General features: G+C 37.1%; 1 protein-coding gene across 2 annotated transcripts in view; it reads left to right on the top strand.

The window, feature by feature from the left end:
* Nucleotides 1-14,598, top strand: part of kra (basic leucine zipper and W2 domain-containing protein kra) — a 15,029-nt gene extending 431 nt beyond the window's left edge. For both annotated transcript variants that reach the window (XM_027372229.2, XM_027372230.2), the window contains exons 2-11: nt 8,246-8,367; nt 10,399-10,525; nt 10,678-10,856; nt 11,266-11,427; nt 11,949-12,128; nt 12,240-12,380; nt 12,856-13,075; nt 13,232-13,354; nt 13,475-13,540; nt 13,654-14,598. In XM_027372229.2, coding sequence (XP_027228030.2) covers nt 8,246-8,367; nt 10,399-10,525; nt 10,678-10,856; nt 11,266-11,427; nt 11,949-12,128; nt 12,240-12,380; nt 12,856-13,075; nt 13,232-13,354; nt 13,475-13,509 — 1,289 coding nt within the window. In that variant the 3' untranslated portion in view covers nt 13,510-13,540; nt 13,654-14,598. The remainder of the gene's footprint in view (nt 1-8,245; nt 8,368-10,398; nt 10,526-10,677; nt 10,857-11,265; nt 11,428-11,948; nt 12,129-12,239; nt 12,381-12,855; nt 13,076-13,231; nt 13,355-13,474; nt 13,541-13,653) is intronic.
* Nucleotides 14,599-15,000: the final 402 nt, after the last annotated feature.

Below are 15,000 nucleotides of genomic sequence, written 5' to 3'. Positions count from 1 at the left end.
AAATCGGGGATAATAGTGATATAAAGTCTGTCTTCTCTCCCCCCCTCCCTCCCCTCCCCCTGACCCCCATGTGGGAGCGGCCATTGTTGCTAAGTTGATCTTGATAAAACGAAATTGCAAAATCGTAAAAAATAAAGTCGTTTCGTGTCGTTTGGCCGCGGCTTTCCGTGCCGGCTCCCTCGCTCGCGCCCTCTGGGACAAACTCTTAAATTGCCTTTAATAGATTTTGTCGAAATATTGGCTTACTTTATTTTTTGTAATGTAGACCTATAGCTTTTTTTTTTTTTTTTTTTTTTTAAGGGAGGAGGGGGGGAGGGGAGGAGAGGGGAGGTGATGAGTTTTAAGTAAGTTTATTTAAGAAGTTAATTTCGTAATTTCATTCAATTTTCAAAAAGTTAGTCTCTAGGTAAGAGCTCTTGTGAATTTCCCAAAAGAGCGTTTGATTTCCCGGCAATGTTGGAATGTTGGTGTGGGTTGGTTACGAACTGCCCTCAAACGACCCCAAGACTTAACTCGTAAAACACTCTTTTTAGGTTTGGAGGGAGAGCTTTAGAGTAAAAAGTTTAAATGTACTTGGAAAAAAAAAAAAGGGAAAAAAGACGGTTGCTTGGGGAAGTCGTTTTCTGCGAAAACTGCTTTGGCGATTGGGCTTAGGGTTGGGATTTTCAATTCTTTTCTTTGTCTTGGATGTTCCTTCTTGCTCCCATTCTTATCGGGCATCTCCGTTTTGCTATGAGATTGTAGATTTCTTTTCTTTTGTTCGTCTTCTTGTTGCTTCAGGGATGTGTGGTCTGTTTGATAAGTTTACCAGTAATTTGATATTTTTCTCTTCCTGTTCGAGGAGAGGGTTAAAAGATTGGATATAGTTTAATTGATTTCATGAAGAATTATTGAAAATCTAGTGTTCTTTTGAGGAGATTGAAGGTTTGGTTTCAAGATTGATTTTTGAGGTCGTCCATCTGAACAGCTGGTGCTCATGTGGTGAATAGGAAGTGGGCGGTTCATGGGAGCTTTGTAAGTGTTGCTATTGTGCAGAATGTATGTGATTAAGGAGTGTTTAGCCTTTGCTAAAACAGTTGGCTTGATTGTTTGGGTAATTTTTTTTTTTTGTAGGATTTTGAACATCTTGGTAATTCTTTAGTGTGGATGCACTCGTCAGAGGCTAAGTCAACTCTGCATCAAAAATATTCATTAGTCTTAAGCTACTGTGACTGGTGAGGAGTGATAGGGGGGCTCTGCCCCCCAACACTCACTGGAAAGTCTTCACCTCGGTATGCACGGCAAGATGGAACTGAAACTCAGGAGTGATCTTTGGCTAAGAGCGGCACTTTCCGTGATCTTTCCTGTATGTTTGGCATTACCAATTGTCTGCAGATTACATTATTTATCGACAACCAATTTTGTCCTACAAGAATTCTATTCAGTATGCTCCAACTTAGTGCATCCATACTGTAAAGGTTAACCAGTATCTTCTATCAGACCTCGGCAAGTTTCAGGTGGATTTGAAAAATGCTTGATTTTACTGAAAAGTGATGCACCCTCCAGATACTCCCAAAACCTAAGTCATGTGAACCCAAAAACCCAAACCAAAATTTTACCACCTATTTATTCCTTTGAAAGGGAGGGACAAGCTCCCTCCTGTACCCCCCATTTATTAGCACTTCATGCCAACTTGTAAAAAAGTCATTTAGAACGATGTTTGAGGGTGTTGTGGACTTAGTCTGAGTGATAAGTAGAGGATATTTTCAGCATTTTGCTTTAAATAATGAGGCTACAGCAGTTGTGCCTGTGTTTGACTATTATCTTATGCTCAATAGGGTGGTGTGGTGTCCATTTCCCTTTGTCACTGTTGGTAAATTTAACCAAATGCTACACACAATTTGAAAAGTTAATCAAAAGCATCTGAGTTATGTTCATTAGTTTTTAAAACTTTTGAAAGTTTTAAGTTCGTGGTTAGCCAAATAAATTTACCCGAGTGGTATTTTCTTTCCAAATGAAGCTTAGAATATCTTATCTTTTTCCTTGTACATTTGTCTCAAAACCAGTTTATCATGTGAACACAAAATTCTCAACCTAACATTTCCTACCTTTTATTTATTCCCTAAACTGGGGGGCAAGCCGCCACCCACCCTCCCCCTTTACACCTCTTTATTAGCACTTGGTTAACTTATAGAAAACATGACATTAAGAACTCTGGTTGTTATAAACGGAAATGGACACCACCATCTCGTAGAGCACAAGACATAGTAAATGAAAAAAAAAGAAAGAAAAATACTGGTACAGATGCAGCCCCTCATATTTACTGTGAAATGATGAAAATATTAGCGGTAATTGTTGAAGACCGCGACGCACCCTCGCAGAGACTAAGTCGAAAAAAATGATGTTTTTCAGCATGAAATCCTATGATTTCATCGATTTTCGGCGTTGTTTCTTTTGCGAATGAATCGTTCAGGAGATCGAGTACCATTTCTCCATCGACGATCTTGATTTGATAGTCCCGTTAGCAGGGGAGGGCATGAAGTATATCAGGGAAATTATGGGGTAAAACAAGCTTAAATAAGAAGAATAACGATCAAAAATGCGTAAAACTAGCACAAAAAGCGCTTAAAATCGGCCAATGAAACTCTACGGATGTAACCGCCATCTTTGAAAGTTTACGGACTGACGCAAAAAAAAAAAAATCTACGGGAACCCAACCCACATTTCGGCAAAAAAAATCCACGGGAATTCACACCTTCCAACCCCCCCAAAAACGTATTGACCAATAAACCAACCAACCTAATATATCAATATAAATTGCCGTGACTAGGCGTGCCCTTCGGGCACTGCCCGAGGGGAGGGTTGATGGGGGGCAAGCCCCCCAACACCCCCCAGGACACATTCTCTCCACCACGGTATGTACGGCAAGACAGAGCTGCATTCACACCATAAAATAATAAACCAAATACCTTTATATCCGGAAACGTGAAACTTTCGTTTCTTTGTACTGTTGGGATTGCTTCGATTTTAATCACCTTTTTCGTCCTTTGGAGCTCTTGATGGGCTCAGATATAAAACTGGGATGGTTACTGAAGTCGAATTGTTCTTCGATGCCACTGTAAAGGTCTTAAAAAAGAACCCAGAATCAACACAACACTGGAAACGCAGCATTTCTCACCGGCTTTCAATCTCGAAATGAGCGGGTTGGTGAGCTGTCAACCTGTGGCTGGCGCAAGAAAGTGTGAAACACTCGATGCGCAGGATTCGATATGAGGGTATAGATAAATATAAAAATATGCAATTGAAGTATATTAACATTACTAAAAGACTTTAAAGGTATAAATGCGTACCAGCAGACACAGATAATTAGCCAAATATCGTTTTGACAAGCGCGTAATGATACACGGACTAGTTCGCGAACGCAAAAATGCGTTCGTGGGTCAGTGTCGTGTTTTTCCTAGCAAGGTAAACAAGCTCATCGACTTTGAATTTGAAAGGCGGCCGCGCGTTATATTTGCCTCATTTAGCGGTGACTATAAGGCCGGTGCATCTTAAATTATACGCTATCCCCTTCTATTTTTCCCGCTCTATAACATGGCGGTGTCCATTTTCCTCTATTTACGCGCGTCGCGGTCTTCAACCTCTACCATATTAGCTGCATATCACCACTCCCAGAGTAAGTCCACAACACCACCACACAGCCAGAGTTCGTAATGACTGTTTTATATAAGTTGGCATAGTGCTAATAAATGGGATGGGGTACAAGGGAATTTGCCCCCTCTGTCTCGGGTTTAAATAGAAGGTGGAAAAAGGTAAGTTTAAGATTTTGGGTTTGCATATCTGGTTGCTCTCGCTCTTGGTAACAATTACCAGAATTGAGAAAAGAAATGTATAAGCAGCTCAAAAGAAAGAGGGAGAGAATAAGAAAAAAAAAGAAGAAAAAAACTAAGACGATGTGTGTGGCTATCTTTGAAACTCCACGAACTGATGGGCTTTAAATTTTTTTTAAAAACTATGGGAATTCACACCATCTGAACCCCTAGTGGTAATCGTATAATTTGTCCTGACCAGTACACTGATAAACTGACCAAGCTCCACATCACAAATATTTATTTAACAAGCTAAATTACTATCTAGGCGTGCCTTTTGGGCACTGCTTGAGGGGAGGGTTGATTGGGGGATCTGCCTCCCAACACCCACCTAGGGATATATTCTCTTCAACTCGGAAGGTATAGCCGAGTCCATGCCTTAAAGAATTGACCAAATACCTTATATATCAATACCCTAAACTTTGCCTCACTTCTCTCTAATGTCTGGGTTGTTTGGATTTTAATTATTTTTTGTGGAATTTAGGGAACTTTGATGGGCTCAGATATCAAACTGGGATGATATAGGTCTATTTCTACTTTGTCACTATAATCGGTCTCCATGAGCTGTCAAACGTCAGTCTGGCAAAAATGCAAATGTGCAGAAGATTGTAAAGAACTGTATAAATAAATCTTAAAATCTTACTTGGCATATTACAGTAAGAAGTTGTGGTCAGTGTAGTATTTTTCCTTTCAATGTAAACAATATAAGGGACTTGGACAGAGTGGCTATATACAACTGCAATTTTCATGGTTATACGTAGCGGCTATTTTCGACATTTAGCAGTAAATACGAGGCAGTTGCAGCTGTACCTGTTTATTTCCTTTGCTCAATCAATCAAGTGTCCACTTCCCAATATTTTTGTGCTTCACTACTAACATTAATCCAATAACCTTCCTAACCTAGGGGCTTCACCGATCACTGTAAATGTTTCCGCGAGGCATTTGTTGCAACCTATTTTCTTAGTTTCTATTTTCATGGAAATGTTTACAAAATTGCATAACTTGTAAACTTGTAAAGGAAATAAGATGTAAAAAGTATTTTAGGTCATTCTTTTCAATACAAGCAAATTTTACCTTGCACTATAAAGTTGTGGGGAAACAAACTGCAATAAATAAGATTGCCAAAAACTTTTAGTTCAACTTAAAGCATAAGAACTAGAAACGACACTGGTACAGGTGCTGCGACCTGATATTTACTGCGAAATGAAAATATCTGGATATCTAAATTGACAACACCCTCACACAGCCAGTTCTTTGTTGCATTTTCTTTAAGTTGGGACAAAGTGCTAATAAAGAGGATATAGGGCGGGGCTCCCCATCCCTTATGGAATGTAGATTATTGAATAAATTTTGACATGTAGTTGGGGAGTGTCTCCTTACTGTAAAGGATTTTATTTCTTTATACAAGAAATTCCTATTTCACAGGCATTTATTAGCAAATTTGAAAAAATTGCCATTCAGTAAGCAAAGTTAGGTGTTACTTGTTTATCCAAGTTCTTTGAGTATTCCAATGAAATGTACTTTAAGGGTTATGGGGTCAATACTGATTGCAGTGAAATAATAACTGCTCTGCTGGTGTACACCTGACATAAATCATTGGTTTGTGGCCTTCCCAATCACAGCATGCCATTACCCTTGAAGAGTAGATAAACCAGGTTTACATCTTCAAAGGTATTGATATTGCAGTGGATGGAGTTGTATTGGGAATGCAGCACAGTTGTGGCAGTTTGATTAGGTTTATTAATTCATTTGTTTACACAATGCTGGGTTGAATCTCCTATGACCCCCCCCCTCCCCTTGTAAACCTTCCAAGTTCCGGGTGCAATTTTTAATTTTCCAACATTTCAAAAGGCCCTTAGTTAGCAAATTTGCCCACAATTCTCCTGTCAAGATTAAATGTTCCTGGGATTGGGTTCTAGAATTGGGGAACAATCTTTTTTGGGTATGTTTATCATCAACTGTCTTGGATAGTAAATTTTTATAGAGCAGAGTTGAAAAATCTATTTACATGAGAAAACAAAATATCCCAATTCTCAAGAAGTATTGATTTAAGAATTTCATAGTCTTTAATTACAAAAGGTCTTTTTTTATTACTAAAATGCCAGAACTGCATAAGGGGTTTCCCATTATAGGCCACTGGTATCTTGTTCTGTTAAGTGAAAAATTCCATTCATGTATAGAAACAAGACTGTCATGTTGCATAGCTTGGTTGGAATGATTTTGTTGAACAGGTTTCTTCTGCTCCAAAGATCAGGCTTTGTGAATTTTGGAGATGTCTTGTTAGTTCACGGTTAGCACTCTTGATAGGAAGTACTGCTTTCAGCTGAGGTCAAGGTTATGATGGAAATGATCGATCTGGCCACCTTGACTATATTCTGCTATTTGTTATACTTAATCTACTTCGACATTTCTGTTTGTTGGATGTGGGACCTATATCTGTATACTATAAGTTGGCTGATTGTCTTCTGGGTTAGGTTTGTGTAGGTTTGTAGTATTTGTGCTTGGTCATGTAATTTTCTTAGAACCTGTACTGAATGCAGTGTTAATGATTTGAGATTTGGCAGTTGGGTACACCATGTACTTTAATTTTATTATTTTTGTCATGTCACATTGAAGAAAGTATGGGCTTAGATTTATTTTAATTATGATAGTTTGTTTCTAATTTTGGGTCTGAATGCCAGTATAGTGTTAACACACCATTAGTAATATTTTGAAAAATGAAGTTCATTTCAATTTGTTGAATGTGTTAAAGGTAACACATTTTTTAGATTTTATTAAAAGAAAAAATGCATCAAGAGGAAATAGATATCAAAGTCCATGGCCCATTAAAATGTTTTTACATATTGTGGCATCCATTGACATTTATGGAATGTGGGTGGAGAAACCTTCCTTTTTTGTTACCCTAAATATTTGTCAAGGAGAGCGAGTTGCTCTAGTATAATGAAACGCTTAACACCTGCAGTGAATTCCATAGGGTGCCTTAGTGAACTGGAGGCGCATTGGTTGAGTACTGTACTGGAGTCTTGGTAACTACAGATCTCCATAAATAATGCTTTGTAGTGTTACTCTACCTTCTGTGGTCTACCTGCCTGTTTGCATGCTTGCTTGCCTGCCTGTCTGCCTCACCTGCTTGCCTTGATGGCTAGCTTACATGACCTTTTTTTTTTTTTTTTTATAACCTGCTTATGTGACTCCTAAAGCTGAGCATTGCACAGCTGTCATTTCCATTAAGACCATTAAACAAGTGTATGGATTTTGCCAGTGCTTAAACTAATGGTGTGACTGTTTAGTTGCTGATTTACCCTTTTTTAAAACCATGCATGAATTGAGCATGGCACAGTGTGATTGAAAATGTGTGAACAATTTAAAGAAAAGGTCACTTCAATTGAACATTTGTTTTTGATACAATAGCTAGTAGGCTAGTCTGTAGGAAGTGATAGTTTGCTATTAGGTGAAATTGATTAAATGATGGTTTTACAATGTTCTTTTTTTTCCTTGGGAAATTTATCCAGTCCAACATTTCTTGTAATTTTAGTGGTATGTCAGTGATAAAGTTGGAATGCATTTTAGTCCGTACATGCCAGTTGAAGTCTTAATTTCAGAAACTTGTTACCTTCATAAACAGTCATAGCTAGCCAAAATTAATTTTTGAATTTAATTTATTTGAAATTGTCTTGAATTATTTTAGTATACTGAATTGACTGAGAATGGGAAAAAAAGTAGTTGCCCAGTTTTGATATTCTTACCGAGATATAACAGCTTAGTGCTATATTTATTTATACTTGTATATTAATTTTTAGTACTTAGTCCTCAGTCACAACTTGGAATGGCATCACATCCTTTTCCTTTCCCATTCCTGCCTGAATTTCATCTCGACATCTAGTGCTTTAAATGTAATGTAATGTGCGCATACACACACACACACACTGCTATACAAGCTGTCTTGTCAGTCACTGAAAGGCAGGAGGTTTGTAGCTACCGGGAATTCCCTTGGAGGAAATGTCTTGACAAGTGGGCAGGATGAACGCTTTCCATGATAACCGGTCGCATCTCGTCTCACTCTATTTAATTTTGGTTTAATTTTTTTTTTTTTTGCTGGCTTTTGGATGGATGCACACACTTTTGTATTTAATCATTTAGAAGTGGTTTTGAATTGTAATTAGAATTTGTAATTGGTAATTTGTTGCTGTTACAAAAAGATGACGTATTCAAAAGTTGGTCATGGCTAAAGATGATGATTGGAATATCTTAAGATCAAGTTGTAAACAGTTGTGTTCATAGTACAGCAAAGCGTTTAAGGCTCTTGGAAATTTTTGTCAGATAATGTTACTCTTAGCAAAAAGTATTCTTTTATTAGATGTTATTATTTTATGTTTATAGATTTTTTTCCTTTCCAGTTGTCTGTTGTATGACTACTAAAGCAGAAAAACCCACGCTCCAGGGGCAGCGCATTAAGACTCGAAAGAGAGATGAGAAAGCGAAATACGACCCTGTGGGGTTTCGTGATGCAATCTTACAGGCAAGTATTTTCAAAGTTGATTTTAAAATTGTTAACAATTGATATTAATCACTTCATTAAGAGTCTCTGAATTTCCATCTGTAATTGGAATGCTTCTCAGTTGTATTTTAGAACAGGTATTTAGTTTAGTGCAATTAATTCTTTTAAGGTGTTAACTTGGTGTGTTTGAAAGCTAGAAAAATATTTTGTCATTAAAACCATTAGAACCAAAAAGAGAACAGGAAATGGCAAAGTGCATTTAGTTCATTTTCACTTGTCATCTGTGAGTGTTGGGTCCAGGCAACAAGCCAACTGACTGACTTGGCGGCTAGTGTGTCGGCTCTTATGCTTTGGAGCCCCACAGACCTTGCCAAGCTAGTTGCTTAATTTGGGGTCTGTGTTTGGCATTTTTGGGTACATTCACCCTTGTAATTTGATTGTATTACTATGGAATGTTGCATAGTAGAACGAGTGCCTCTTCTTTCTTTCTTTCATCCTTCCATCCTTCTTTTTTTCATCCTTCCATCCTTCTTTTTTTCATCCTTCCATCCTTCTTTTTTTCATCCTTCCATCCTTCTTTTTTTCATCCTTCCATCCTTCTTTCTTTCATCCTTCCATCCTTCTTTCTTTCATCCTTCCATCCTTCTTTCTTTCATCCTTCCATCTTTCTTTTATTCATCCTTCCATCCTTCTTTCTTTCATCCTTCCATCCTTCTTTCTTTCATCCTTCCATCCTTCTTTCTTTCATCCTTTCTTTTATCCTTCTTTCTTTCATCCTTTCTTTTATCCTTCTTTCTTTCATCCTTTCTTTTATCCTTCTTTCTTTCATCCTTTCTTTTATCCTTCTTTCTTTCATCCTTTCTTTTATCCTTCTTTCTTTCATCCTTTCTTTTATCCTTCTTTCTTTCATCCTTTCTTTTATCCTTCTTTCTTTCATCCTTTCTTTTATCCTTCTTTCTTTCATCCTTTCTTTTATCCTTCTTTCTTTCATCCTTTCTTTTATCCTTCTTTCTTTCATCCTTTCTTTTATCCTTCTTTCTTTCATCCTTTCTTTTATCCTTCTTTCTTTCATCCTTTCTTTTATCCTTCTTTCTTTCATCCTTTCTTTTATCCTTCTTTCTTTCATCCTTTCTTTTATCCTTCTTTCTTTCATCCTTTCTTTTATCCTTCTTTCTTTCATCCTTTCTTTTATCCTTCTTTCTTTCATCCTTCTTTCTTTCATCCTTTCTTTTATCCTTCTTTCTTTCATCCTTTCTTTTATCCTTCTTTCTTTCATCCTTTCTTTTATCCTTCTTTCTTTCATCCTTTCTTTTATCCTTCTTTCTTTCATCCTTTCTTTTATCCTTCTTTCTTTCATCCTTTCTTTTATCCTTCTTTCTTTCATCCTTTCTTTTATCCTTCTTTCTTTCATCCTTTCTTTTATCCTTCTTTCTTTCATCCTTTCTTTTATCCTTCTTTCTTTCATCCTTTCTTTTATCCTTCTTTCTTTCATCCTTTCTTTTATCCTTCTTTCTTTCATCCTTTCTTTTATCCTTCTTTCTTTCATCCTTTCTTTTATCCTTCTTTCTTTCATCCTTTCTTTTATCCTTCTTTCTTTCATCCTTTCTTTTATCCTTCTTTCTTTCATCCTTTTTATCCTTCTTTCTTTCATCCTTTTTATCCTTCTTTCTTTCATCCTTTCTTTTATCCTTCTTTCTTTCATCCTTTCTTTTATCCTTCTTTCTTTCATCCTTCTTTCTTTCATCCTTTCTTTTATCCTTCTTTCTTTCATCCTTTCTTTTATCCTTCTTTCTTTCATCCTTTCTTTTATCCTTCTTTCTTTCATCCTTTCTTTTATCCTTCTTTCTTTCATCCTTTCATCCTTTCCTTTATCCTTCTTTCTTTCATCCTTTCATCCTTTCCTTTATCCTTCTTTCTTTCATCCTTTCATCCTTTCTTCTATCCTTCTTTCTTTCATCCTTCCTTCTTTCCATCCTTCCAGAAGAAATTAGGTTTCTAGTTTTCAGATAAATTCCGTGTGATTAGTGACTTAACAATTCTATTCACTTTCAGGGTCTCAATGAATCAGGAACAGATCTAGAGGCCGTAAACAAGTACCTTGACCAAGCAGGATCCAAGCTTAAGTACCGCACCTACGGAGAAACTCTCTTTGATATCCTAATTGCTGGTGGCATCCTCAGTAAGTTCTAATATTAATGTGCATTGATGTTGTGAAATAGGAGTCAAATTTTTTATGTAAGAAAGAATTAACTGTGTACACAGTAAGCATATTATAGTCCCCTTTCTTGATTAACTTTTTATGAAACCTAACTTGCGTGTTTCCCCCAACAGCCCCTGGTGGGGGAATATCTGAAGATGGCATTGACCAAGGGCCAGTGCGCACAGACATGTGCATCTTCAAGGCCCCAGATGACTCATATGAGACACTGCGAGGCTATGCCACAGTTTTCACCCGGCTGATGAGGAGATACAAGTATCTTGAGAAGATGTTCTATGAAGAAATGAAAAAGGTAGGAACTTGTTAGGCGGTGGATGGTTTTGGGAATTGGTTGAAATGAAAGCTACCTAAGCAGATACATTTGATTTGGTTAACAAGAACTTAAATGCAAAGTTATGGGATTTGGGCTTGTAACATTTATTTTAATAGAAAGTAAATTTGATGAACATACTATTGTATTGTAAAAAAACAAAACAAATATTACTCGGGAGACTTCTTCCTCAATACGTGAAGTAGGTTTAATTTAATATTTTGTTCTAATTAAACCCATAATTGTATCAACCCTAAATCTAGCCATTAACATAGCAATTTAAACATATTTTTTTGCTGTAGAATAAAATTGGTCGGAGATAAATCTGTAAATGCATTTTGTTAACGAGGTAAGGATAGGTTTTTCACCTTGGTTATCTCTTCTGTTTCAGGTTCTGGTATACCTCAAAGGGTTTACCGAAGGTGACCGTATCCGCTTGGCTCGTTGTATTGCCATGTGGATGAGCGACTCGCTGCTCGACCCGAAGGTGCTAGCAACTCTGCTGCAGGATCACCTTATCAAGGATGGGCTTGCGGCAGACTTTTTGTGTGAGGTGAGTTGGCAGATTCTGAGACAGCCAAAATGTATGCCAGTTTTACTATTTTAGTTTATTTTGTATATAGATAACTTAAAGGTGCTTAGTCTGGTCTATAACATAGGTTTATCCATTTCCTTTAATTTTGGGGGGAAGATTTAATTTTTTTTTTTTTTTTATTGCTGTAGTTCATAGCAGTACAATGATTAACTATAATCTGATTAGTAGCAGTAGAGTAAGACTTTCCCAAAAAAATTAAGGAAGAGAGATTAGGCCTACTAAAAGGCTACATGATGGCTAAACACTTCTAGGGCAATCTTTATGCAAACAGTTTTTCAAAACTACTGTGGACAATACATTCCCCTGGCAGCAGTGGGTCAAAGTTTATATGTGGGTGTGTTCTTGGCTTTTCTTTGAATTGCATTATCAAATTTATTATGGAATTCTGAGATTGATAGGTCTTCCTTGATTTTATTTTTATTTTTTTGAAAAATTACTGAATAAGGGGAATATTTTCTAGAGTTCTGTTCCCCCTCCAGGTACTACTCACAGCAAAGAATTTGAAAGACATCAGTACGGTGCGATCGCTGCTACGCAAAGCAGGCTTGGATTCAAGGTTAATGGAGTTTCTTCAAGCCAACAAGCGGACGGACGAGAATTTTAAGAATCTTTTCCAGGAGAAAGGCCTAGCAGAGATACTTGATATCCACAGGTCTCTGGTAAGCCTCAGGAAATTATTTGAATGTTTTCTGTAGATTATTAATATTTTCTAACAAAGTAATCTCCTTATTTATCTTTACTGGAAATAATCCCATTTCTGATGTTTACAGGAAAAGGAGAGCAGTCTGAAGGAACTGCAAATATACCTGACGCAGCAGGTAAATGAAGGTGCTCCTGTGAAAGAGATCATAATTGGGGTACAGGAGATTTCAAAGAAGAACAATATTCAAGAACCTCAGGTTGTGGCTGCTGTAAGTTGAATCCTTTTTTTTTTTTTTTTTTTTTCCCCAGTTCCAGCACTGCACTGGATTAGTTTGACTTCATATGGAGACACAAGCTTTTGTTTAGTTTTGCTGCTGCACCAATATTTTATTGACACTAGATGGGGATCACTTCTGTCTGAAGAAAAGCTCTATATTTACAGATTACAGATATGGATAGATATTTCAGTAACGCTATATATTCACTAAGTTTACCAACACCTACATGCTCAAGTCCTCCATTTTCATGATTACGACAGGTTTCCGTATTGTGACATTTTTTTTGTTTAAGCACAGCAGAACAAAGTGCACTCCCTCTGTAAAAGTACAAATGGTACAAATACCAAAGTAAATACAATTAAATTCAATTAATTCTGACAAGTCTGATGTGGGATTCTAGATGTTGACTTTTATACACAATGCCTGTAATAACTATTGAAAAAAATATTGAATTTGCCTTTTTCAGATTTGGGGTAGTGTAATGGCAGCCATGGAATGGAACAAGAAAGAGGAGTTGGTTGCAGACCAGGCCCTCAAACATTTGCGTGTTTATGCGCCCCTGTTTGCTGCCAATACCAGATCTGACCGCGCAGAGTTGAATCTGCTGGTTCGTGTTCAGGAATACTGTTACGACAACATGAATTTCATGAAGGTTTTCCACAAGATTGTCATCCTCTTCTACAAATGTGAGTGGTTGATATTACTTTGATTAGTTCGCCCTTATTGTGCTTATTATTTTTTAATGTACAAGTTGTAGAATGACTGTAACATAACTATTATTACCTTTCATTATCAGGGATGAAGCAAGGAATACTCACCATATGTAATCTCTCATTTTACAGCTGAAGTTTTGTCAGAGGAAGCAGTCCTGAAATGGTACAAGGATGGTCATGCTACGAAAGGGAAGTCAATCTTCCTCGACCAGCTCAAGAAGTTCGTGGAATGGTTACAGAATGCTGAGGAGGGTAAGCTTTTTTGGAAGTTAGATATTTATGATTACTGGATACATGAAGCATGTTGTAAGTATTTATTTTATGAAAACCTTGATACTGAGCAACCTTTTTTTTTTTTTTTTCCAATTGCAGAGTCCGATGAGTCTGGTGATGAAGAGGAAGACTAAACCATTATGCCTACAGAACTCAGGACTTCTAGTGAGTTTACTTGTAATTCTTTGTCAATCTTTTCTGAATTTTTGAATAATCAGATGCTTTAGAGTGAAAACAGAGTTCAAGTTCATTCCTATTCTGTTTTTTCCCCCCCACAGCCAGGCCAATGTTCGAGTAAGATGTGAACCAACCACACGCTGCCAACCACAAAGGAGCCATCCATGCCATGCTATTGTTTTATCAACCAAGAAGGCGCCTCCAAGCTATTACTTTGCTCTACCTACAGCGCCTTACTATAGTCTCCGTGAACCACATGGGACTTGATACTGCAACAGTTATTTTTGTTAAATTTTTATTTGTATATTTATTTTCTATTGCTTGAGAACACAGCATCAGAGCAGGAGCAGCAGCAGCAGCCCTCCAACACGACAAACCAGAACCCCCACAAACTGCCACCTACTGTTGCTTCGTTGATCTCTAGTACAAAATGCTACGACAGGCATTGATACTGTGGAACTCCTCGGTCAACATCGGGGTTCAGCGACCGACTGGCCTCTGGACCTTCGCCTATGAATGGCAAGGTGTCCAGGAAAGTGCTGTCTTGTATGAGTCTTTGTTGGTATTTATTTGTCCGTTGTTCAACCAGCGGTCGAGATGAATAAAAGCTGTGATTTCTCTTGTATTATTTTTGTTGTATGTGTTATACTAAAGATTGAGACCTGCATTAAAAGTTTGGACAGCGCCCAAAATAATTTTATTGGTGTGAGAGGAAGTGCATGTAATTTTGTGCAAGGAAGTAAAAGAATCCTTCAAAGATGGTGAATGAAGTGTCAAAAATAAATATTTTTAACGTTTTAAGATAGGAGGTTGCACCAGCTTACCAAATAATTGATCCTTTCGGATAAATCACTATTGTAGTACTTGGCCGTGTAAAGTGATCCAGCATTTAGTGTGAGTGTGTTCCAGGAGTATGGAAAGTGGTTACTTTTTACTTTTTTATAGAAGGGGGCTCCTCCCAGCTTGCCCATCATATTTCTTTATTTTATAATCCTTATAACTATAGGTGTGGGACAATGTTTTTGGTAAATAAAAACATTGAGAAATGTAATCTTTTATTTTCAAACCCTAGAAATTAAAGAAAATTAAATATTTACTCAATTTTTGAATTGTGGTAACAGTATGGAACAAAGCTGAAATGTTATAAAATGTTAAGGAATTGGAAGTATTCATTACGAATCTTTTACCAGTTGTTCAGTAACATTATGGGAATTGGTATAGGAAAAACTTCCAACTGCATTTTGCTCCTGTATTATTCTATATGCAAATGTTTATTCACCTTTTTAACTATATTTGCTTGGTATTCTTTCCTTTTCCTTCTCTCCCTCATCCCAATCTGTCAACACCCTAAAATGTAAGAGCCGTGGAGAAAGGATGAATGACTAGCATTATCAGGCCGTTTTTTTTTTTTCTTTACCCTTTTCGCTATTTAAAGCGTTCTACAACCT

The sequence above is a fragment of the Penaeus vannamei genome, chromosome 8 (assembly GCF_042767895.1).
Source record: "Penaeus vannamei isolate JL-2024 chromosome 8, ASM4276789v1, whole genome shotgun sequence".
NCBI classification, from domain to species: Eukaryota; Metazoa; Arthropoda; class Malacostraca; order Decapoda; family Penaeidae; genus Penaeus; species Penaeus vannamei.
Note: the sequence above shows the minus strand (reverse complement) of the source record. Positions and strands in the feature narration are given on the sequence as shown.